The sequence below is a fragment of the Myotis myotis genome, unplaced genomic scaffold (genome assembly GCF_014108235.1).
Source record: "Myotis myotis isolate mMyoMyo1 unplaced genomic scaffold, mMyoMyo1.p scaffold_m19_p_9, whole genome shotgun sequence".
NCBI lineage: Eukaryota > Metazoa > Chordata > Mammalia > Chiroptera > Vespertilionidae > Myotis > Myotis myotis.
Window position 1 is genome coordinate 24,097,036 of NW_023416401.1, and position 24,700 is coordinate 24,121,735.

General features: G+C 51.1%; 1 protein-coding gene across 3 annotated transcripts; it reads left to right on the forward strand.

Moving 5' to 3' along the window:
• Positions 1-1,474: 1,474 nt before the first annotated feature.
• SGK2 (serum/glucocorticoid regulated kinase 2) lies at positions 1,475-24,634 on the forward strand. 3 transcript variants are annotated; one of them, XM_036322419.1, is made up of 15 exons: positions 1,475-1,653; positions 5,879-6,075; positions 7,162-7,227; positions 7,773-7,822; positions 8,342-8,399; positions 8,584-8,667; positions 9,510-9,638; positions 10,691-10,803; positions 11,059-11,095; positions 12,131-12,217; positions 13,395-13,490; positions 14,766-14,921; positions 16,896-16,985; positions 20,215-20,420; positions 22,960-24,634. In XM_036322419.1, the coding sequence occupies exons 3-14, from the start codon at positions 7,186-7,188 to the stop codon at positions 20,377-20,379; spliced, it is 1,107 nt and encodes a 368-aa protein (XP_036178312.1). In that variant the 5' UTR covers positions 1,475-1,653; positions 5,879-6,075; positions 7,162-7,185; the 3' UTR covers positions 20,380-20,420; positions 22,960-24,634. The 3 variants fall into 3 exon arrangements, with proteins under 3 accessions (XP_036178312.1, XP_036178311.1, XP_036178310.1); XM_036322417.1 differs by having other exon boundaries at positions 1,477-1,653; positions 9,507-9,638; XM_036322418.1 differs by lacking the exon at positions 5,879-6,075 and having other exon boundaries at positions 1,476-1,653; positions 9,507-9,638.
• The last annotated feature ends 66 nt before the right edge of the window (positions 24,635-24,700 follow it).

Below are 24,700 nucleotides of genomic sequence, written 5' to 3' on the forward strand. Positions count from 1 at the left end.
GGTTCCCTTTTCTCTCCATCCTCACCGGCACTTGTCGTTTGTCGATTTGTTGATGACAGCTATTCTGACAGGTGTGAGATAGTACCTATTGTCGTTTTGATTTGCATCTCTCGGATGATTAGTGACTTTGAGCATGTTTTCATATGTCTCTTGGCTTTCTGTATGTCCACTTTCTAAAAGTGTCTATTTAAGTCCTTTGCCCATTTTTTTTATTGGGTTGTTTATCTTCCTTTTGTTGAGATGTATGAGTCCCCTGTAAATCTTGGATATTAGACCCTTACCGGATATAACATTTGTACCCAATACTGTTATGTGGGGTTTTAAAAACTGGCTTTGGAAGTGCAGGGAGGAGGGGCGTGGTGGAGCAGGAACAGGACAGCTCCAGAAAGTGGCAGGACTGGGGCTCTGCCCTGATTTGCTTGGTGCACTTGGGCCAGCCACCGCCCCTTTCCGCGGAGGCCAGTCACATGCTGATGGGTATGTTGGTGGAGGCGGGGAGTGGGGCACACGGCGCTCCTCTGGGGCGCTGTGAGAGCTGCCAGCTTTTAAAGCGCTACCAGGGCTGGAAGTTGTTGACATTCTAATGACACACGATTGGAGAAAGCATCCTGGCAGTCAGACCGAGTTGCCTGCTGAGGAGGGGTCACTGGGTGGAGCTGTTCTTACCTGCCCAGCAGGCCGGGCCCTGTCCTTGCCCTGAGTTAGAACTGTCAGCCTGGGCACCTTCAGATCAACCAGGGAAAGCCTTCCCTCCCTGGGAGCTGGGGAGAGCTGAGCCCTGGTTCCTGGGACTTAGGTCTCCGAAGGGCAGAGCGGGGCCTGGGTCTCAGCCAGCTGTAGTTCTCCCACGTGGATGCCCGGACAGCGCCAGCACAGGAGAGCTCTGGACAGCAGGCTTTGGCTCAACACAAGAGCGTGCCAGGTGTCAGGCATGAGGCTGGCTCAGGTGGGCATGAGCCGCCCGCGTCCCCCCCCCCCCCCCCCCCCCCCCCCGCCCAGAGGTTTCCACAACAGGGCTGATCACACAGGCTGGTGGTCCTATCAGGGACTGGTGGAGGGGAGAATTGTGTGCAACAAGCCTTTTGGGTGGTCAGCTCCCCAGGCTCTAGAAGGGAACGTGATTCAGCTGATGGAGTCAGGGAAGGCTGTGTGGGAGAGTCAGCATATGCGCTGAACTCGGGAGGGGAGGGAAGGGGTGGGGGAGATTTCAGACACCAAAACTGGGACAGTGTTGAAAGGGACTTCAGAGACTCTCCCTGAGGCAGGATACACACCATCATCAACAATTCGAGTGAGGCTTAGGGAGCTGAAGTCGCTTGCCCAAGGTCACATAGCTTTTAAAAGTGCAGTAGCTTTTAAAAGTTCAGAGGTTCCCCAGGGCAGGGCCTTTGAGGAGCCACTGGGTGCAGCCAGCATGGTGATTCAGGTCCCCTGGTTAATTAGTAACAGGGCCCTGTGGCCAGCTCTCAGCTAGCCTAGCTGGGAGGTTGAACTTGAACTGGTTCGCAGTTTGAGTGAGTGGATGACAGGTCACCCCTGACTGGGAAGGTTCTTCCGGCGATTCAGGATTGGGGGACCATGCAGAGAGACAGGAGGGCAGAGCTGTGCTCGGGGCTGCTCCCCAGGACCTGAGCTGGGACCCAGCATTTTCAGGTGAGAGGCTCAGCTGTGGGCAGGACACCTGCCTGCCAGCCTGCTGGTCTGCCAAACCGACTAACTAGTTAGCTAGCCAACTTGATTCCTAACTACCTACTTACTTTCCTTCCTAACACCCTTCTTCCTAATTCCCTCTTTTCTTCCTAACTCTCCTCCCCCACCCTGCCTTGCTTCCTTCTTTCCTAATTTTTTTTCTTAACTCCTTTTCCCCTATCCCTCCCTCCATAGCCTCCTTTCCTCTCCACTCTCTCTCTACCTCTCAGCCACCTAGTTGTCTTCCTTCCTAACTACCAATGTACATTCTCACTTCCTTCCCACTAACTTCATGCCTCCCTTTTCTAAATTCCTAACTCCTTCCTGAAATTCCAGGCCTTGGAGTCAGACTGCCTGGGTTCACGTCTCAGTTACATCACTTACTAGCTATGTGGCCTGATCAAGTCACTTCACCTCCCCGAGCCTCAGCGTCCTCCTCCTTCAAACAGGGACGATGATAGTTCCCAACCCATGGCGTTGTGGGAACAAAGTCAGGTCAAGCTGCAGAGAAGGGAGCCCGAAGCCTTAGGAGCAGAGAGCTGCTCAGATGTGGGGTTCACAGTCAAGGTGATGGGGGAAGGAGAGGGTGTGCAATGGGCATGTCGAAGTTCCCACCAGGACTTAGAGACTTTGCACGGTGGTACAAGGATAAGAAATAAGCTAACCCACTGTCACCTTGGGTTGTGGCCCTCAGACTTTTCTCAGTGGCTGTGGCTCTACACAAATGTCCGTGTGCCCACCTGTCTTTTTGTTCTGTACAAAGACAGTACCCCTGGTACACCTACCATTTTGAAATCTGGTTTGTTGGTTTCGCTTGACACTGTAGCACATGTATGTTTCTGCTTCCATGCACATAGGCTTGTATGTCAGTTTTGTTTGCTGCTGGGTAATATTCCATTTTATATGTGTCCTGTAATTTATCTTATCAATTCATTCCTTGATTCATTAGTCAAATATGTAGGGAGCACCGACTGCCTTCCAGGCCCCGTTCCCGGTGCTGCAGTCCACAGTGAACAAGAGAGTCTTTGCCCTCCTGGAGCCAATGTTCCCATTCGAGATAGAAAACAAACAAGACACTGCGTGTGAAGGTGTCAAAGAGTGATAAGCGTTCCGAAGTAAAAGATAGCGCAGGAAAGTGAGAGGGAGTGAGCGGGACTGGCTTTGTAGAGCGACCAGCCATCCTGGTTTGCCCAGGACTGTACTGGTTTTAGCACTAACAGTCCCACATCCTGGGAACCTGGAAGTCCCAGACAAGCCAGGACAAGCGGTCACCAGGAATCAGAAGAGGCCTGAGAGGCCACATGTGAGCAGAGATCCTGTGAGGTTAGCGGAAGGCAGCTCTGCAGACGAGCATTCTAGGCAGAGGAAGTGCGAGGGGCAGGAGGCCAGAGGACACGCTGTGTCTGAGGAACAGCCGGAAAGCCAGAGAGGCTGGCGTGTTGTGAGAGGAGAGCAGTGGAGATGGGTGGGCAGGGAGGCAGAAGCCGGGGTGGACCAGCGTAAAGACTTTGGATTTTGATCCTCCAAGTGATGGGAAGTCACTGGAGTTTTGAGCAACAAATCACATGATCTGATTTACATTGTTAAAGAGTCACTCTGGCTTTTGGTGGGAGCTTGTACTGGGTAAAGATAGAAATAGAGAATCAGCCCTAGCCAGTTTGGCTCAATGGATAGAGCGTCGGCCTGCAGACCAAAGGGTCCTGGGTTCGATTCCAGTCAAGGGCACGTACCTTGGTTGCAGGTTCCTCCCTTGCCTGGGCCCTGGTCAGGGCTGGTACAGGAGGCAACCAATCGATGTGTTTCTCTCACATCGATGTTTCTCTCTGTCTTTCCCTCTCTCTTCCACTTTCCCTAAAAATCAATGGAAAAATATCCTTGGGTGAGGAATAACAACCAAAAATAAAAAAAATAAAAAACTTAAAAAAAGAAAAGAAATAGAGAATTGGTAAGGCAGCTATTGCAGTGATCCACGCAAGGTGGTTGCAGCAATGGGTTTCTGGTTGCACTCGGAGGTTTGAACCTCTTGGGATTTCTTGGAGGAGAGGAGGTGGGGTAAGGTGCCAGCTTTTTAGAATGAATTCCAGTTGCCGGCTTGAACTTTTGAGTCGGTGGTGGTGCCAGGGAAGAGTGGAAGGAAAGTGAGTCAAGACTGGTTTCAGACATGTTGAGTCTGAGGTGCCTCTGGACATCTAACCAGTGAAGGGTTGAGGAAGCCGTTAGTTATCTCAATCCAGAATTCAGGAGAGAATCAGAACCAGGGAGATACGTTTGGGAATTATTGCGTACACTTGGTACTCAAAGCCATGAAAGTGCTTGAGCTCAACTAGGAACAAGTGTAGACAGAGGTCCAAGGGCTGAGCCCTGGGACAGGCCAGTGTTAAAGGTAAAAAGAGGAGGCGAATCCAGCCGAAGAGGTGGGGGAAGAGCAGTCAGTGAGGTGGGCGGGCATCCAGTAGCTCCTGAAGCCAAGTGGGAGGAGTGGGTGTGTCAGATCCTCCCGAGAAGCTGGGCGAGAGCAGGACGGAGGATCCATCCCTGGCCCTGGCACGCGGAAGCCACCGTTTCGGCGCCGGATTGGGGTGAAAGCTTTGTGACGGGTTCTAGAGAGAACGGAAAAAGGAATGGAGGCTGAGCCCACACCGTTCTTTCAAGGAGTTGAACTGAAAAGGGGGACAGCGAAATGGACAGCACCTGGAGGGGCTGTGAGGTCGAAGGGGGCTATGACAGCGGCAATATTCCGAAGCGCCTTGTGGTGGAACATTCAGGTTATAGTGATCACTGCCATTGCTTTCCTGTTCTAAACAGTGCTGCCGGCTGGAGGGCCAATCAGGGGCTTGTTATTGAAAAGAAATGTCCTTGCTCTGCTACGTGTTTTGTCAACAGGACACCCTGCCCGTCTGTGTATTGGTTCAACATTTCTATTTTGTTGGAAGATGGTAGGCTCTGATGTTGTTCACTCGGTTTCCTTGGCTGACACCTCCAGTGCCCTGCTCTCAGAGCCCGCAGAGAACCCCTGGGCCACTAGGCTCAGGTCCCGCCCTGACCAAGCCCCTTGGCCCAGCCCCATAAATCCCTCCACTGTGGTGAATTGCAGAGGTCTGGGTGTGGCATGTGGCAGCCACACAGAAAGTTCCAGAAGAACAGGGGCTGTGTCAGGCCATGTCAAGTCCTGCGTTCCCTAGAACATCCCTCATGACTCCGGGGGAGAGGAGAGACCCATGAACACCTAATTATCACACCAGGGAACAAGAACTTCATGAGCCAAGTGCTGGCTGGGACCATGTTTCCTGCCTCTTACATAGTCACAGAGCGGTGGGCCAACCAGCCCTATCCTGGGGACTGCAGGCCAGAGTCCTGGAGGGGCCAGCAGGGAAAGGCCCCAATGGCCAAGGACTTGGCATTCAAAGACCAAGGCCAGCTGGGTGAGCCAGACACCTGGGCTCCAGGTTCCTCTCAGGTTCTTGGGGAGGCGCGAAGGGCTCTCAGCTGCCATGGTGGAGGTCCTGGGACCTCATCTTCAGTCCCAGATGGTTTACATCAGGCCTGGGTATACCACAGGGAGCATATCTTACAGACAGGCACCTACACACACACACACACACACATACACACACACACACACACACACACACACGAGATTTACCAACCTACACCAGTGTGAATGCAGACATACAATAACCTACATATATACATGCAGTTACACTGTCATGCACATGTATCAATAGACTCCTATACTCATCTGCAGACTCACACAGGTAGACACCCACACGCGACCACATGCATACACACAAGCACATTAACACATAGATACACACTGACACGTTGACACACTGCACAGAGGCTCCCTGAGGCACACACACATGCACACTGAGAACGTACAGTCAGAGTTGCACAGACACACAGAAAAATTATCCAGACAAGGTCACCATGCCACACACTCATAACAGAGCACAGGCAGCCATCTACATGGACTCACACACTGACACAATACTTTGCCATACAGGGACACACAGACACACAGGCCGAAGCACATCTATACGTGAAACACCTGCACACGCACACACACATGCTGACCCACACCCACATGTTCTAACAAGCCCGGAGTCTCCAGGGCTCTCCTGCAGCTGCTGCCCACCCCCAGGGGGAGCCGATGTCCCCAGGGAACAGAGGTTTCCCATCCCATCTTTAGCTCTGCCGGGTCCTGCATGACATCAACGGTCCCCTCGGTGCTGATGCTGCCGGGAGTTCCGAGCTGGGGCCAGGCCGGCGCCAGGCACAGACACTTCAGCCCTTGTTGGGAGAACAGAGAGAGGCTGTGTTGTCCATTGCCCATCCTCCGGCTCCAACTGCTGGTTCTCTCAAAGGCCTCTCCTCAGGCCGGCGCAGGTATGTGGGGCCGGGGAGGCCAGGGCCTGGCAGAGGGGCCATCGGAGTCAGCGCAGGAGAGGGTGTGGCAGCCTCACAGGAGCGAAGGCCGGGGGCACAGGCTGTGCTCCCCATGGGCAGCTCTGCAGCTCGCTTTCTCAGGGCTCCACAGAGCTGGGGACTCCCTCCCTTTCCCCGTGGTCACTTTCTCAGCTTTCAAGAAGGCCATGGGGGGGGGGCAGGTGCCCCCTTGAAGGATGGGCAGTGTCTACCCAGAGAGGCCAGGCTACAGCCCGGGCCCCACAAAGAACCAAGGCTGTGGTCTTGGGATGCACAGTACCCAGCAGTTCCCTCAAGCTGATATCTCATCTGGGATGTCAGCTCTTGGCCTTGGCCTTCCAACCAGGGGTGGGGCTGTGGGGCCCTGGACATCCTGAGTCAGGGCCTAGATATGCTAGCCTCCTCCAGCCTGCAGGGTGGGGCAGGGAAGACACGGTGCTCCCTCCTTTCCCTGGGCCTAGACCAGCTGATCTGTTTAATCTCAACTAGACACTGGCCAGTCTGAGGACTCTCCATGGCATTAGTCCAAGGCCCCCAGGGCAGTGCCCTTTCAGGGGCTCTCTACAGGAATTCAGGGTTACAACATGCTTGTATGGGAGCCTGGGGAGCCCAGCCTGCCCCTCACAAGCTGTGTAATCCTAGCAAGTCCCTTTCTAGGCCTCAGGCTTCCCACCTGTGAAATGGGGGGAGGGGTGCAAACTTTTATGTTCTGCCAGAGTCCCCCCAGGCCTAGCCATCCTGGACTTCTGGAGCTGCCCTGGCTCACAGGAATCTTGCTACCTTGGCTGTCCTTGAAAAACACTCAGCCTGGGAGGAGCCACCCTGACCATTCTCCTTCCTTCCCTCCTGAGATGTTTGATTGGAGAGGCTGGGTCCAGTGGGTATCCTTTCCTGTCCCAGGCAGGGGTTGCTGCCAAAGCTCAGGCTGTGGCAGGTGCACGGACGGGGTTGGGGAGGGATGGTGAGATCAGCGGTGCTTGAAGCTCTAGACAGGTGAATCTAACTCCCAACCAGCTCTCTCATGCCAGCTCCTCCTTGTGCCCCCAGCACCCACCCTATCACTGTTACAGAATGGACTCTAGTGCCAGCCCAGCGGGGACTTCCAGTCCACAGGTGAGTGGGTCTTGGTTCCCCTGCCCACCAGCAGGGGGCTCACTTCCTTACATGGCTCAGGAAATCTATGCCAGCACCCGCCAGGAAGGTGGGTCATCCCAGACAGGACTGGGCGGTCAATAGGGGTCACTCTGAGCTCACAGAAGTGAGCCATTTGCAGGATAAATAGAGAAGAGACTTGGGCAAAGGTTTCACGAAGTAAATGGGGTGGGAAAATCATGGGATTGGTCCGAGGAACAGCCTGTAGTAAGTCCTTGGACAGCGCTCTCTGGGCCTTAGTTTTCTCACCCGCACAGCTGACATGACAGCAGCCTCCCAAGGTGGTTGTGAGAAGCAGATGAGATGGTGGATGGGGGAGTGGGGTGGGGAGAAGGGAGGAAGGAAGGAAGGAAGGAAGGAAGGAAGGAAGGAAGGAAGGAAGGAAGGAAGGAAGGAAGGAAGGGGGTAGCCTAGTAGAATGGATCAGGGCCGGGGGCCCAGAGAAAAGGGAGCCAAGGACTAGGAACCTGTTGATATTAATCTCTTCTTTCTGTAAATGTCTTAAGCCTTCAAGGGCCAATGGGAACATCAACCTGGGGCCTTCAGCCAACCCAAAGTGAGTTCTGGTCTCTACGGCAACTTTCTTCCCTGGCTCCCCTCAGGCCAGGCTCCCCTAGCCTTGGGAATAAAATCCAAGCTCTCTGGTCTACCTTCAAGACCCTCTGTGACCTGGGCCCCAGACCACCTCCCAGCTTTACCCCCCATGAATTCCCAGCCTCTGCCCATGCTGAGCCCTGGGCCTGGGATGCGCCCCAAAGTCTGCATTATTAACAACTGCCTGCCCTTCAGGCCCTTCTCAGGCTTTGAGCCGGCTCCCTCACCTCTATGCATTGTGTCTGGGTTTCTCCCCACCTTACCTGCTGTTTATCTGATCGTGAGATCCCCAGGTGCAGGGCCAGTCTTACAAGCCCCTCTTGGCTGGGAGGACATCATTCTTCAGTGATGAGGAGGCTGGGCTGTAGGAAAGCTCCCTGTATTCCCCACCTTCAAAGTGAAAAAGAAGTCTGGACTTGATCTCAGGATGGAGTTTCACAATCTTGCAAATGCTGACCCGTGTTCTTCCCTCTTCCCCCAGTGCCCGGCCCACTGACTTCGACTTCCTCAAAGTCATTGGCAAAGGCAACTATGGGAAGGTGAGTAACATGGTGAAGGTGGGAAGCCTAGGTCTCCCCTTCTCCAGCCTCCTCCACCCCGTGCCTATCACCTGCATGTGCAAAGAGGGAGCTCACAACCTGCAGGTCCAAGGATGCAGGGCCGGCGCTGGGGCCATCAGAGGAGTGGTCTCCTGCGGGACCTTGCATTTCTGCTTCCGTTCAGGTCCTCCTGGCCAAGCGCAAGTCCGACGGGATGTTCTATGCAGTGAAGGTGCTGCAGAAAAAGTTCATCTTAAAGAATAAAGAGGTACCAGAGCTCAGGCATAAGCATTTCCTCTCCTATTCCTCGACTCCCAGCCTCGGGGGGCTTCCCCAGATGGTTCCCAACTGTGAAGGGTCCATGGGCTGGGTGCAGAGGGGGTCTGAGCAGGGGGCCAGCTGGTGCCAGGATGCTTACCATTCTCGAGGAAAGCAGGCCAACCACGTCAGCCACAGGCTGCAGGAGGAGCCAGTCCCAGCCCTGTGCCTCCCTCCAATGAAATTTGGGCCTCACAGTGGACAGTCCTTTGCCCTGCCTGGGTGCCCGCCACCCCATCTGTGCAGAGTGGGGTCACACCTCCTACTCTTCAAAGGCCCTCCCAGCCACAGCCATCCTGGAGTTCCAGATGCTTTAGCTGATCCAAGTCTCTTTACTGGTAATTCCAACCCCAGTTGGAGAGAGCAGGCCCATAGAGGGTTGGATATAAAATCAGAGCACCCAGGAGAGGGAATTAACGTTAACAAGGACATCAGGAGGGTGGGTAGGGGAGGTCTTCCTGAGGGAGGTGGCCTTGCAGCTGGCCTTGAAGGTAGGGTTCTATGGTCTGCGAAGAGGGTGCCCAGGCAGGGGACACAGCATGAGCAAAGGCGTGAATGTGGCTTCGTGGATGCAGAAATCATATATTCTTTGTTTATCACCCCTGATCTGGGGCTGGAGCTGCACCCGTGTGAACTGACAGGGGATGAGACTGACCACACAGACCCCTGAATACTAGACAAGGGGCCGGGCCTGGCAATGAGGAGCCACAGGGGGCGTCTGAGGAAGGGCAGGGTAGCCCCACCAGCGAGCGGTGGGCGGTGACACGGCCCCTGTCTGTGACCTCACAGCAGAACCACATCATGGCGGAGCGCAACGTGCTTCTGAAGAACGTGCGGCACCCCTTCCTCGTGGGCCTGCGCTACTCCTTCCAGACCCCCGAGAAACTCTACTTCGTGCTCGACTACGTCAATGGAGGAGAGGTGGGTGGGGCTGCAGGGGCTCCCCTGGGCCAGCTCTTAACTGGGAGCTGTCCATCCCACATACCCCCTGTGTGCCAGGTTCTGGAATGCTCTCACATCATCCATACAACAGACCCATTTTGTAGGGGAGGAAACGAGGCTCAGGAGCTAATCACTTGCTCCAGGCCACCAGCCCAAACCCGGCAGAGCCAGGACTGGAATGTGGGTCTGTATTGATTTCCCCCTGCAAAGCTGCCCGACTCACCTGGAAGGTCAATGTTACCGGAGCTCTGTGGTCAAGATTTGCAATGCCCCCGTTTACAACAGAGGCCAAGGGGTGGGGGTGGGGTGGGGGTGGGGTGGCCTATCACTGTGGTAAATGGAGATCTGAGGCCCCCTGGTGACCTAGCAGCACAGCTGCATGAGCTGAGTTCCTTCCTGGACTTCACTCTGGCTCTTAGTGAGGCCCCTCAGTGACCCCAGATTTAAGCTCTATGACCTCATGCCTTTGGCCTGATGCTGAGAGGGAAGTTTTTGTCCAGCATCCTTAAGTCCCCTGATGGAGTTGGAAGGTTTTCCATGCTAGCACAACACGCCAAAGCAATTGGCCCACAGGCAGATCTATCCTGGGCTGAGTTTGACTTGGCCATGATAATCTGATCACCTGGGTTGGAGGAAAAACCTGTCTTTGAACCACCCAGTTTCAAATCCCAGCTCTGCCAATTGCAAGCTGTGTGACCTTGGCAAGTCACCTGACAGCTCTGACCCGTCCCAGACTCCTCTTAGGTGAAACTAGCGTCATATTTGATATTTTGAAGGCGGTCACTAGGATTAAATAAGATGTGAAAGGTTCTGGCTTGGAGCTTGGAACAAAGTAGGTGCTCAGTCCATGTGAATTAATCTCTCCTGCTGACCCTGTGGACACCCACAACTGCTGTATGGGGTGGGGCAGACATGCCCTTTGTTGTCTGAGTACATTGCTGTTCAGAGAGGGGTGACTTGGGCCGCTGCCCCCTGCCCTCCAGCAGCTGGAGCCCCCCAGGAAACCCTCTCACAGTGTCCTCCTTCTCCAGCTCTTCTTCCACCTGCAGCGGGAGCGCAGGTTCCTGGAGCCCCGCGCCCGGTTCTACGCTGCCGAGGTGGCCAGTGCCATTGGCTACCTGCACTCCCTCAACATCATCTACAGGTGAGGCCTGCCTGTGGCTCAGGGGTTATGTGGGCCCCTAAATCCTGATGAAATGCCAGTGAACTGGCCCTTTGTCTGAGGAAAATGCCCCCAGGGGGTAGGATGAGAGCCTCCTCCTTTCTAGGATCAAGTGCCCATCCCCCCCCGGACACCTCTGTGAGCCTCCATGAATAGTCCTCCCGCCAGGACCCCAGGTCCCCAACTGTCCTCACTCAGTGGCTGAGCCGTCACAGCGTTTTTTCTCATTTTATGCAGGGACCTGAAACCAGAGAACATTCTCTTGGACTGCCAGGTTTGTGCGTGTGTATGCATATGTGTGTATGTGCATGGTTGCAATGAATGTTGTGTACCCACATGTATGTGTATGGGTGTGCATGCATTGTGTAGAGATGCATTCAAATATATGTGTGCACATACCCATATATGTGTACATCTGTATATATGTGCATCATGTGCACACAAGACCATGTATATACGTACGTGGGTGTGCACATGTATATTCAGGAGGTCTATAGAGGGCAGAGGTGGGGCCAGGTGGAGGCTTGTGGATTTTGTAGTCCCTCCATGTCTTCGATTGGATTCCCTGGAAACAGACCCTGAGATGAAGCATTGGGTGCAGGTTATCAGGGGCCACTCTCAAGAGATCTCCCTTTAAGGGGGTGAAAGGCAGGATTGGGCAGAGGAGGAAGCTCACCTCCTCCTTGTGGATGAAAGTGAGGCCTCAGATGATCTTATAGGGCAGGGACGACCCCAGATGGAATGGCTCTTTGGACCTGTTCCAAACTGAGGCAAGGAGGCTGGGCATTTGTGCCCCTGCATCAGTCAGTCATTGGTGGGATTGCCCCTAGGGAGGGGCATAACTTTGGGTGAGGGCAGTGTCCCAGCGCGGGTGGGGGGAGGGGCATGACAGCTCCCAAAGGGGAGATTTGGGCAGAGTCCCGCAGTATCCACTCACTCCACGACCTCCACCAGCCACCCACCTGACCAGCTGCACAAGGTGTGGCTGCTTTCTGGGCCCCAGCCCTCTGTCAAGGGACTTCTGCCACCGGGCCTCTCCAGCCAGGACATTCTAGAGCTGCCAGTGTAACAGGGCATGGGTCTGAGTCTGTGATGAGCTGGGCAGACAGTGGAATGCCATCTCCCCACCTTGCCCCCTGTGCAGCTCCCAGTCCAGAAGCCCTGGGTCGCTGAGTAAAACCTCAGCCTGTGTAGGGGCATCAGACCCCAGAGGTGCTGCCCTGGGGGGTGGGCATTGGGCATTGGGGTTAGGCCTGGCCATACCATTATCTTAGCCCACCCTTCTGTCCCGGACTTCCCTCCTCTGCAGGGACACGTGGTCCTGACAGATTTTGGCCTCTGCAAGGAAGGTGTAGAGCCGGAGGAGACCACATCCACATTCTGTGGCACCCCCGAGGTGAGCTAAAACTCCGAAGAGAAGGCAGGCTGGGTGGTTGAGGCCACAGCTCCTGATTAGAGGTGACAGGTGACAGCTAAAGGGGCTCACTCCTTCCACCCAAGCACTTCTCCTGAGCTGCTTGTGCACTCAGCCTTGGTTTCCTCATCTGCATAATGGGGGCATCAGCTCTGGGGGCTGCTGGGCCCCCGCCAGCTGCTGAGGACTCTGCCACAGTGATGTCCAATAGAAATAGGAACAGAAATGCAAACCATATAAGCAATTAAAATTTTCCAGCAGCCATGTTTAAAAAGTAAAAAACAAGTGAAATTAATTTTAATAATATATTTAAATTAACCCAATATGTATATATAAAATATTGTCATTTCAACATACCATCCATATAAAATTGTTGAGATATTTTATTCTTTTTTTCTAAATTTTTGAAATCTGTGTGTATTCTACACTGATGGGCCATCTCAGCCACACTTTAAGTGTTTGATAGCCATGTGTGGACAGTGGCTGTGGTCCTGGACAGCATTGTCCTACAGGGTGAAGTCCATGTGCAACAGGAGGGCCTAGCCTGACAATTAAGATCAGGGCTTGCAAGTGTGAAGGAAGCACTTTACTTCTACTCTCTTTCAGCCACAAAGCCTGGGGGGTTAAAATATATGTGTCCCAGCAGTAAGTCACACGTCTGTCTGTCCAGCCAAGGCCTCTATGCAACCCTGGGGTTCAAACCTTCCCTTAAACTCTGGACAGAAGGGTCACTAGTTGCTTGGACAGATGTCTGGGTGGGGTTGTGGGCCTGAGGCTGTTGGACCTGGCATGGGGCAGGACTTTAGCTGCTCCATTTTTCTCCCTATGCCTGAAAGGTCGGGTTCCAGATCTCAGCTGGGCCTCCTCAGTTTGGTTTTAGGGTAGCCGATGGACAGATGACCCCTCTGAGCAGGAGCCATTGTCTGTGTTTGTGTGTGGCAGGAGTCTGCTGGACAGAGCTGGCCTCCCAAAGCCTGACAGCCCAGCCATCCTTTCCCTGGACATTGCCAGGGGCAGGGAGCAGGGGATATGGCTCATGTAGGAGACATGTGGCCCCAACATGTCATTTCTTTCACCATCTTTTTCTCCAAGTGCCTTGTTTACAGATGGGGAGACTGAGGCTGAGGGTCTTTCAGATAAGTGTGTTTCCTCTCAACAGTACTTGGCTCCAGAAGTGCTTCGTAAAGAGCCTTATGATCGGGCGGTGGACTGGTGGTGTCTGGGCGCCGTCCTCTACGAGATGCTGCATGGCCTGGTGAGTGGGGTGCAGCTGTCTTCAAGGGACATCTGGCTCTGGGGAGAGATGGGGGTGGTCTCTTCCTTACGTCACCTGCTCAGGCTCCTCAAGGAACTGAACAGGCCACTCCAAGCTAAAAAAGATGATGCCAGCCCTGGCCGGTTTGTCTTAATGGTTAGAGCATCGGCCTGCAGACCGAAGGGTCTCAGTTCTATTCCCAGTCAAGGGAACATACCTGGGTTGCAGATTTGATCCCCACTCCAGAAACAACCAATCCATGTGTCTCTCTCACACTGATGTTTCTCTCTCTCTCTCCTCTCTCTCTCTCTCTCTCTCTCTCTCTCTCTCTCTCTCTCTCTCTCTCTCTCTCTTTCCCCCCTCTTTTCCTCTCTTCCTGTCTCCTTCCTTCCCTCCCTTCCTTTCTCTCTAAAAAAAAAAATTAATGGAAAAAGTATACTCAGGTGAGGATAAAAAAGAAAATGACACCAAAATGAATATTACAAGTGTTATATGTAGTTTTTTAATACTGTCAGTTCAGCACTTTATAATACACTGTCTCTTATGTTACTCCTCTTGTGCCTCAAAACAGCCTATGGAGAGTGGCTGCAGGAAATGGAATTGTTCTTCGTTTAATTAGTGGAAAGGGAAACTGAGCCCAGAAAGGTCTCAGTGCTGGTAGGTTGTGGAAAGGGACTCCATCCTAGGCTGCCTGCTTGGATGGAGGCAGTGCAGTCTCCCCAGGCCAGGCCTCACTGGGCAGCTTCGTGGATATGACGAGCAGGCTCCGTGGAGTCTGGAGAAGGAAGAGCTGGCCGAGGAGGTGGGAGGAAGAGCATCAGGAAAGGTGGGCTCTGGATATGGTTGGGGCCTGGCTTTCTTCCTAGCTATGCCACAGGCTTTAATCTCTTTGAGCCTTGTCTTCTCATCTGAACAATTACTACCTGTCTCGAAGGATGGTTGTGGGCTGGGATGAAATGATGAAGGGGAGAGCATGAACTCTGCAAAGTGCAAAGTTGGTGCACAAGCCAGATTCGGAGAGGTGGGATAGGGGATGCTCCAGGAGGCCCACAAGCCTTACACCCATGAAGAGAGACTCCTCAGCCTTCCCAGCAGCCCTCTCCACTGTGCTAGAAGCCCAGGTCTCTCTGTCCCTCTCCAGTCTGCCCTGTGAGCCATTTTACAAGACGTGGTCTGGCTGAACCCTTTCAGTGACCCAGCTTTGCTCCATGTCTCTCTGAGACCTGTGTCCACTTGAACATGGATGATCCTGCAGCTCTCTCCCTCTCTCACCAGCCACCCTTCTACAGCCGAGACATCTCCCAGATGTATGAGAACATTCTGCACCAGCCACTACAGATCCCTGTGGGCCGGACGGTGGCTGCCTGTGACCTCCTGCACGCCCTTCTCCACAAGGACCAGAGGCAGCGGCTGGGCTCCAAGGCAGACTTTGTAGGTGACTTGCCAGAGGCGTCCTGGCCCCTTCCTGCAGAGGCCGCTCAGCACAGTGACAGGCATCCAGCTGTCTGTGAAACCAAGCACTGCTAATTCGTTCATTTGGATATTCACAGCTGCTGCTGCTTGACTACTCCCTTCAGTCTAGTTCTATTCAACCAATATTTACTGAGCACCTACTATATGCCAGACATGGAACTAGATGCTAGGGATTCAATAGACTGGGTCTCTGCCCTTATTAAATTTTTTTGGGGGTGGGGGGAGGGCAGACAACAAACATTATATACAATTATTACAGAGTATGACAAGTATCAGGAAACAAATGGACAATGAGTTAAGATAGAAAATAATGAGAGGGGGTGAATTCACACTGCTATAGTCAGGGAGGGACTCCCCAAGGAGGGGACAATTAAGCTGAGACTTGAAGGAAGAGAAGGAACCACTCATGCAGAGCTGGGAGGAGGCATCCCAGACACAGAGCAGCATGTGCAAAAGTCCTGTGGTGGGAACGAGGAGGAGAGTGAGTGGTATGCTTTAGGGTGTTTTGAGGAGGGGTGTGGTAGGACCCAATTTAAGTTTTAATAAATTCCTCTGACTTCTGTGCAGAGTGGACTGGACCAGCTTTTCACAGACATCTGGGAACTTCCTCCCTGCCACTGCCCAGGCTAGGCACTCAGGATATAGAGATCAATAAGTCGCAGTCCATTCCCTTAACAAGTTTATATGTTTTTCACTAAAGTAGCATTTAAAAAATAATCTTACATTCTCTACGCAACCAAAGATCATTTGGATTTATAAAAGGAAGACCACACTACTCTTCTCCCTGGAACTTTGTTTTCTCTTCCAGCATCATGGTTGAGATGCATGGCCTAGGAGACAGGCTACCTGGGTTCAGATCCCTCCTCCACCACTTACACTCAACTTCTGTGAGCCTCAGTTTCCCCATCTGTAACAACAGCACCTACAAAAGTCAAATGGATTAAGATATGCAGAGCACTTAGGCTAACACTTAGCACATAGTCAGTGCTTTTTAAGTGTTTTTACAGACAGCCCTACATGTCTGATACTGTGAAGTGTAACAACATTTAGGGTGTTTGCCTACCCATCCCTGGACAGCTTAAAGAATGTGACTTTCATGAAGATTGGTCCACTCCTTCTAGGTGGAAATTTTCATCTTAAAAAATATGTATGATTTAAAAAAAATATCTACATTCACATCGATCAAAATTCAAAGAATATCCAGAAAAAGTCCCTCCAGTTACCCAGTTCCTTAATTTAGAGGCAACCAGTGCTACCAGTGGTTTGGGTATCTTGGATATTTTGGATCTGGCTTTTTAACAAGCCCAGAGGTACTATTCTGATACAGTGGCTGGAGAATCATTCTTTGAGAAACACAGATAGAGAGGGGGTCCTGCTGGGACAGGAGAAAGTTGGTACTGACATTGGTTTGGAGGAAAGAAGTGGTGAAACATGTCCAAGGCTGAGTCCTAAATTCTGGGTCTCTGGGAACCTGCAGCTTTTCTTGGGGATTTCCTTTCTAAACCTTTCATAGTGAATTCATTTGTCTATTTCTCTGGTTTGCATTCTGAAAGAGTCAAAATGCACTAAGGCAGAGTGGGGCGGGGTCCCCGAGATTCCCTGGGAACCCTGAGGGCAGGGTCTGCTGTCTTGTTCAATGACATACCTTCAAAGCCTTCTGGTGCCGGCACAGAGCAGGTATTCAGTAAGTAGATGTGGAATAAACAGATGTCCTGGGGGAAAGGGGTTGGGTTCCTGGTGATCCAGAAAGGGAGCGTCTGGCTGAAGAATGCTCGCTCTTTTGTTCCAGGAAACCAGCCAGAGGTACAAGTTACTTTCTCAGCAAGGGTTTTAGGGCTTGACAGCCAGCTGCCAATAGAGTAGGGCCATGTGGGGTGGGGAGGGGAGCACCCATGGAGAGGGCTGCTTCTGATCAGCACCTTCTTTCTGCAGACTGAGATCAAGAACCACGTATTCTTCAGCCCCATAAACTGGGATGACTTGTACCACAAGAGGCTGACCCCACCCTTCAACCCAAACGTGGTAAGAGGTCACGGCGTTCCAGACTCTAGCCTAGCTGCTAGGGCTGGGGGCAGTTTGGAAGGTATCTGGCCAACTCTCTACAGATGGAAAAAGCAAGGGTCCCTGCGGCTCCAGGTTTGACCAGGCCACATAGTAAGTTAGAGGCAGAAACTGCTCTAGAACCCAAAGTCCTGACCGCCAGTTCAGCTCTGTGTGATGAGCCATGCTTCTGCGCCTTTATTTACAGCACCGGCAACTCTCATTGCACAGGCCTTTGCAGTTTTCACAGTGCTCTGTGTCATGTAGCACGCCCAGAGGGGGGAAAGCCCTGTAAAGACATTTTCCCCCCATGGTTCGCTTTTCCCCTGATAAGTAAAATGGCATGTAGTCATTGTAGAAAGTATGCAAAACAGAGAAGTTTAAAGCAGCAGGAAGAAAAAGCTTATTAGCTCACTACCCAAGAGAAAGCATAGCTGGCATGTTTCCTTCCAGTCATTTTTCTGTGTGTGTGTGTGTGTGTGTGTGTGTGTGTGTGTGTGTGTTTACATAGGTCATATTTTATATATACACATATTTCTCCTCCATACCCCCTTTTCTTTGCTAAATACTATGCCACTATTTCCCCAAGTCATATAAAACTTTGTAAGGACCACTTTAAGTAGCTCATACTATTTCAACCCTATGCTGGTGATATAATTTATTCAACTAGGCTCCTAACGGTGAACATTAGGTTATTACAACTTTTTTTTTTTATCATAACGTACTGATGAATATCTTTAAGTGTCTATCGTCCAGAATTCTGATTATTTCCTTGTGATGGAGTCCAGATGGGGAATGACCAGGTCAAAGACTGTGAATGTTTCTAGGTTCTTGATTCATACTGCTCTCGCTGTGTGTTAGGAAGGGCAGTCTATTTCCGACCAGTAGAGGCTGAGGGAGAATTCTCATCTTACTCTCTGCAGCATGTGAGGTTGCTTTTAACTTTGCAAATACGTTAAGTATAAAATGGCATTTAGCATTGTTTTAATTTCTATTTCTTTGATTTACAGTGAAGGTGGTTAGTTTTTAAATGTTAATTAGCAGTGCTAGTATGAAAAAAAGGAACCCCATTTGAGGTGGACACTGGAGTTCTCTTGGCCACCTGTAAGGGTCAAGCAATGTCAAATCCCCTTTATCTGAGCAGTCGGCACACTTCAACACTGCCAATGTCACTACCGACACCTTTCCTTTGCGATTTACCTGTTCGCGGACGTGTCTTTGAGCACCAGATTCTTGACATCAGTTGTCATTTAGGGTACGCTCAGTCCAGGCACCTGAAAAGTTTCTTTATCTGGGGACATTTAAAAAGAGTTTGAGGATAATATTGAACATACACCCTGGAGAGAGAATAATATGCAAAATACTAGGCAGGGAGGTAATATCATACAATGCGTGAACTTTAGAGTGAGGCAGAGTGGGGGTGGATTCCTGGCTCTGTCACCTATCACTTGTGAGACCTTGAGTAAGTTTTTGTTTTTTAATTAATCCTCACCTGAGGATTTTCTCCATTGACATTTTTAGAGAGAGTAGAAGGGGGTAAGAGGGAGAGAGAGATATTAGAGAAATATCGATGTGAGAGAGACACATGAATTGGTTGCCTCCCGTACATGCCCTGACCGAGGCCAGGGATTGAACTTTCAACAGAGGTACATGCCCTTGACTGGGATTCGGACCTACGACCCTTTGGTGTGTGGCCAATGCTCTAAACACTGAACCATGAGGGCCTGGGCTTGAATAAGTTTCTTTAGCATCAATGTCCTTGTTCATTAAAAAACAAACAAACAAACAGGAAAACAGAAAATACCTGCCTTGTCTAGGGCCACACAGCATAATGGGGCCAGGATTCACATTCTGGTCTTGGAATGCTAAGTCCTGAGCTAGTACCACCGTGTCCTGTGGCCTTTTTGAGAAGCTGGGAGCCACGGTCTCTTTGGTTCTAGAGTGGATCTACGGACCTTTCCACTTGCTCACTTGCTTACTTCACAAAACCCAGGTGGCTCAGTCTCCTCCACAGACTGCCTCCTCCACAGAGAGGGTTGTATTGGTTAGCTCTTGCTCTGCAACAAGCCACCCACTAACTATGTGGCATAAAACAAATTTTTATTTCATTCTGATTCTATGGGCTGGTTGGGTAGTTTTGTTGGCCTGGGCCAGGCCAGCTGACTCTACTGGGCTCTCTCATGTTAGCAGCCAGCTAGCAGGTCAGCTGGCAGTTGATGATCCAGGCTTGCCTCACTCACACGCCTGGCAGTTGGCTGGCAGCTGGGGCAACTGGGTTCTCCTTCACGAGGCCTCTCAGACTCCAGCACGATGGCCTGGGCTGATCACATGGCCTTTAGGGCTCCACATGCAGCAAGAGAGAACTCCCAGTGTGTGTTTTTCAAGCCTCTGATTGCGTCCCATTTGGTAACGTCCCATTGGCCTAAGCAAGTCACATGGCTAACTCATATTAAAGGGATGGGGAAAGAGACTCCACATCTGGGTGGGGATGGAGAATTTGTGACCATTTTTACAATGTCCCTCACACAAAACAGCTAAAGCAGCCCAGTCACTCTCTACTATATTACCCTAAGTTATATTTTTTTATAAGAGCTATCAACACCCAAAATTACCCGTTTGTGTAGATGCTAATTATTCACCCTCCTACCCTCTGCACAATATAAGCTCTGTGAAAGCAGGGGCCCACTCTATTTTGTTCTCTTGTATTCCCAGGGCCATGAACAGTGCCTGGTAGGCATTCAGTAAGAACATGTTGACTAGACTTGTCTTGGGGTTATTGTGTGGCGGGCAGGGAGGGTGCTAGGTGGTTAGAGGAATTGATAAGTGGTTATTGGACCTCGTGGAATAAATTACTAATGTAGCCCAGCCAGTGTGGATCAGTGGTTGAGCATCGACTCATGAACCAGAAGGTCACGGTTTGATTCCTGTCAGGGCACATGCCCGGGTTGCGGGCTCGATCCCCAATAGGAGTATGCAGGAGGCAGCCTATCTGATGTTTCTCTCTCTCTCTCTCCCTCTCCCTGAAATCAATAAAAACATATTTAAAAAAATAGAAAAAATAACTAATGTAAATGCATAGGTGACAGTTAAGTAGGGGTATCTAGAAGGCACTCAGGGGGGAGGCCTAACATCCCTTTCAGGGTTTGTGGGTTCCTCTGGCAGCTCTGACCCCTGTGTTCCCTTCTCATCATTGGCATTTATTTATTCACAGGAAGGACCTGCTGACTTGAAACACTTTGACCCAGAGTTCACCCAGGAAGCCGTGTCAAAGTCCATTGGCTGCACTCCCGACACTGTGGCCAGCAGCTCCGGGGCCTCAAGTGCATTCCTGGGATTTTCCTATGTGCCCGAGGATGATGCCGTCTTGGATTGCTAGGAGACAAGTACCTGTGAAGCCACTGAAGACAGCTGGTACCTGTAAGGAATTACCTTCAGCTGCTAGGAACAGAGACTCAAAGCACCAATGGCTCAAATAAGATGATTTTTCCCATCACATAAAGAACTGTGTTAGGTGGTCCAGGCCTGGGACAACAGGTCATCATATACTCAGAGGCTTTCTGTATTTTGCTCTGCCATCTTTGGCAAATGGCTTCAATATCAATTGCTCCGTTATCATAAGGTGGTTACTGGAGCTCTAGCCATTGCTTTTGTGTTCTGAGTAGGGGAAAAAAAGGAGGGAGGGAGAGAAGAGCAGGACACTTTCACAGAACTTCCCAGAAGCCCCAACCAATGACTGCTGCTCGTTAGCCACCCATGCCTACCTGTCATGGAGGCTGGGATATGTGACTTATCACTGGCACATTATCACGCCTAATAACACAGGCTTTTGACACTGAGGAGGGGAAACATTGTGTAGGTAACCAGAAGGCCTCTTGGTGTTTACATTTTGATTTCCAAGTATAAAATGACAGAGATGTGACAAGCCTTTAGGGTATCACCCAACATCCTCTTATTTTCCTGTGTTGATGGTATCTCTTTGTTGTGGGTATTAGACACTTGTTATCAGGCTTGTCTGCGTGGCCTCTGAACCCCTTCCTATATTCAGGGGATCTCCTACTTTGTGAGTCTGGATGAGGGGCCATAACCTCCATTTACAGTAGCTGAGATTCTAGAAAGTGACTTTTGCAGCCTCCCCTGCAGCTAGGGCCAGGCATGTGGCCCAGGGATACTTGTGCCAGATTTTGACTCATAGAAGGGACGGGAGCTCGCTTTCATGTGGTAGCTGTGGTGACAGCACCCACAAAGCTCAGTTCCTGGTGTAGAAGTGGCAACACTGTAAATTGGAGCAGTTGGGACTCAGTGGCAGCAGCGCCAGTTTCTTCATGTCAATCTGAGATGTCATTCCCGTCATTCCTGGGAAGCCTTGAGTCTCGACCTCTAGCTTTCGAATAATCTTGAGAGTGTCTGATCCTCTTAACACCCTCTTTTTTTTGGCTGAATTGGCCCAAATCAGCTTCAGAACAGCAGCCTACGCGGAACTAGTTTCTGTGCTAGATTCTTTCAAGTCTACTATCAGTTTTTATCCAAACAACCCCAAGGTAGGAACTATTACTGTCCACTTTTACCAAGGAAGAAACAGGGTCAGAGTTGTTCCCTAGCTGGTCACATAGTTAGTAAGGGTCTGAGCTGGGACTTAGAGCCACATAAGCTGACTCAAGGGCTCTCACATGTATCCTTTGTGCGCGTCTGCCTCTCGCTGTTAGGTCCAACAGAATGGCCATTAAAACCTCTAGTGAAAACCAAATCTGGAATTAATCAGAAAAAACTAGGTGGTGGGAAATGGGGTGAAGATGAGACATTGAACTGGAGGCTCATGGTCTGAGCCTGGCTGCCAAGTTCATGCTGTGTTCCACCTCCCCTGCCCCTGTATGTCTGGCAGTTCTAAGGCCATGGGGAGCCCAGGCCTTGGACAGGGCCGGAGGCTGGTGCAGAGCTTCCCGGCCACCTGTGGAGCTCCATGTATTCAAGATTAGTCATTTCTCAAGGTAATTCTGGACAGAACCTGAGCACATAACCTCATGAACTCAGAACACCCTGCACTTGTAGATGGATCATTGTGCCGGGCCAGCACAGCCAAGGGTTTGGTGAGCCTGGGGGGAGGGGGGGAGACAGGGAAGGATTTAGAAAAGACAAAGAGAATAAGCTGGGTCTAGGTGGATCTCCTGTGACTGGCTGAGGTCACAGAGAGAGATCCAGAGGGCAAGCTGATGCTTTATTTTATAGCTGGAAGTAAACAAGGTAGTGGTCACCAGTTACAATGTTCTTATGCGTTTCACTTGTTTTGGCAGCACTTGCTGCACCTCCCACAGCCTGTTAGCTTCCCAGATAAGATCTAGGGCAGCGGTTCTCAACCTGTGGGTCGCGACCCCTTCGGGGGTCGAATGACCCTTTCACAGGGGTTGCCTAAGACCATCGGAAAACACATATATAATTACATATTGTTTTTGTGATTAATCAATCACTATGCTTTAATTATGTTCAATTTGTAACAATGAAAATACATCCTGCATATCAGATATTTACATTACGATTCATAACAGTAGCAAAATGACAGTTATGAAGTAGCAACGAAAATAATTTTATGGTTGGGGGTCACCACAACATGAGGAACTGTATTAAAGGGTCGTGGCATTAGGAAGGTTGAGAACCACTGATCTAGGGTGTGTCTTAAGGTCAAGCCTAATTATGCTAAGAGGGCTGTGCCCTCTAAGCTGGGACTTGTTTGTGGCTTTGCCAACAGGTCAGTCTGAGGCTTAACCTTATAGCCGCTCCCTACAGATCACACTGCTTTATTTCAGTGGAAAGGGGTTTCCTTTTCACAAACCTGTGATTCATCACCTCCTTCTGGGTGGTATTATCTTTTGGTCTGTGGGAAAGAGAGGGGTTGTCTTAACATCACTGTGTGCTGTGATTTTATTGCCTTTTCCTCTTAAGTTCCTCTCTCCCATTTTTCCAGCGCAGTCCCCTGCCCCAGGAACTATAGGGGATGAAGCGGAAGACCATGGAAAACACACCAATGACACTGACACTGGAGACCAAAGCTGGTCAGCAGAGCTGTTGTCACCCTTTGGCCTGCATTGAGAATTCTGAAAGTCTGATTTGATTCCTATCTTAATAGTGTCTGTTAGTTGACAAATGTGGAACATGAGGGAGGGGCCCAAATTCCCCCAGCTCCCCAGAGCAAAATTCAAGATTCTAATTGTCTGAAATGTGCTGGCACTGCCAAACGTACACAATTTGCTATGGACTAGGAAACCCATAATGACTCTCTCTAAGACTATAAGATCACAAAAATTTCAGGATAGAAAATAAAAATGAAGAAAAACTATGACATTGATCATGCTAAGCCTATGTTTATTGAGCACATTCTGAGTGTTACCTGCATTATCTACACTCCTCACAGTAAGCCAGCACCTAGAAATTAAACTTCCCTTTATAAATAAGGAATACTTGCTCAGAGAGATTAAGCAACTTGCCCAGGGTCACCCAGCTGGTACAAGGCACAGCCAGGAATGAAACTTGGTGGCAGCTGATTCTAAGGCCTTTGCTCTTTCCACAACTCCCAACAGTGGGAGACGCGCTCTGGACAGGCACTCTTGTTCTTCTAGCCAACACTGACTCTACATCAAGCAGAAGGGTACCAGCACTCAAGTGGCACCGCCTGCTCTCTACAGAGGAAACACATCGCTTCCATTTGTATCCCTCACCGAAGACTGTAGTCACCCAGTTTTGCACCAAAATACAGCATCCCCGGGAAGACAACTCCGAATCACCCGCCTCCACTTTTGAACTTGGCAATGACAGTAGTTGTGAAAAGGCACCACGAGTTTTGTTTTAAGATCCCTACACTCCTGCCACTCTGCACAGGCTGAAGGTTCTAACAAACATAAATTCAAACAGAAACTGTCCGCAGTCTGCTCTCACTGGGTTGGCCCGCGAGGCGATGGCACTGCACCAAGGTCCGCACGTCCAGAGCGCTCCCCTGGCGCAGGGAGGCCGTTTGCTGGCACCTGCGCGCTCTCAGGGCGATGGCTGTTTCGCAGGAGCAGCTCCTGCCCGGAACGCTCTTCCCAGCCCTCGCCTTAATGAGTATCCCTCTCCTTTCATATCGCTGCTCATCGGGGCGCCTTTCGGCCCAGCTCCGGCCCCTCGCAGCTCCCTCAAGACAGTTTATATTTTCACTTTTTTCTAAGATCTGACCAGGTCTAACTCCTCGCTGGGAGACGCCGGGACGGCGGGTTCATCGCCATATCCTGGGTCTGTTACTGTGGTGCTCAGCGTGGCAGGACAAATCAAAGAGAAAGAACGATCTCATGTCACCCTTCTCACCACTAAACGCTCCTCCGGGAAGTCGTCCCTGACCTCCCTGAGAGCCCAAACCCACGCGCATCGCGCTGCAAGTCCCAGATCCGGCGCTCCCGGCGCCCGGGCACCGTGTCCAGGTCTCAGCCGCTAAGCCCCGCCCCTTCCCCTTGGCGCCTGCGCTCTGGGGATCGATCCGGGGCGTTGCTCACCCGGGACCGGAAGTCTTCACTCTTCTTCATCCTAGGGGTCGAGCGAAGTTCCGGCCCTTGGGACCTACCATTTATACCAGCCTTTAATAAGACTTGATACTAAAGACACAATTAAATCGGTTTGTCTTTGGCCTAAAATCAATCCACGTTCTGTCTGGATTTAACCCCATCCAACATAATGGT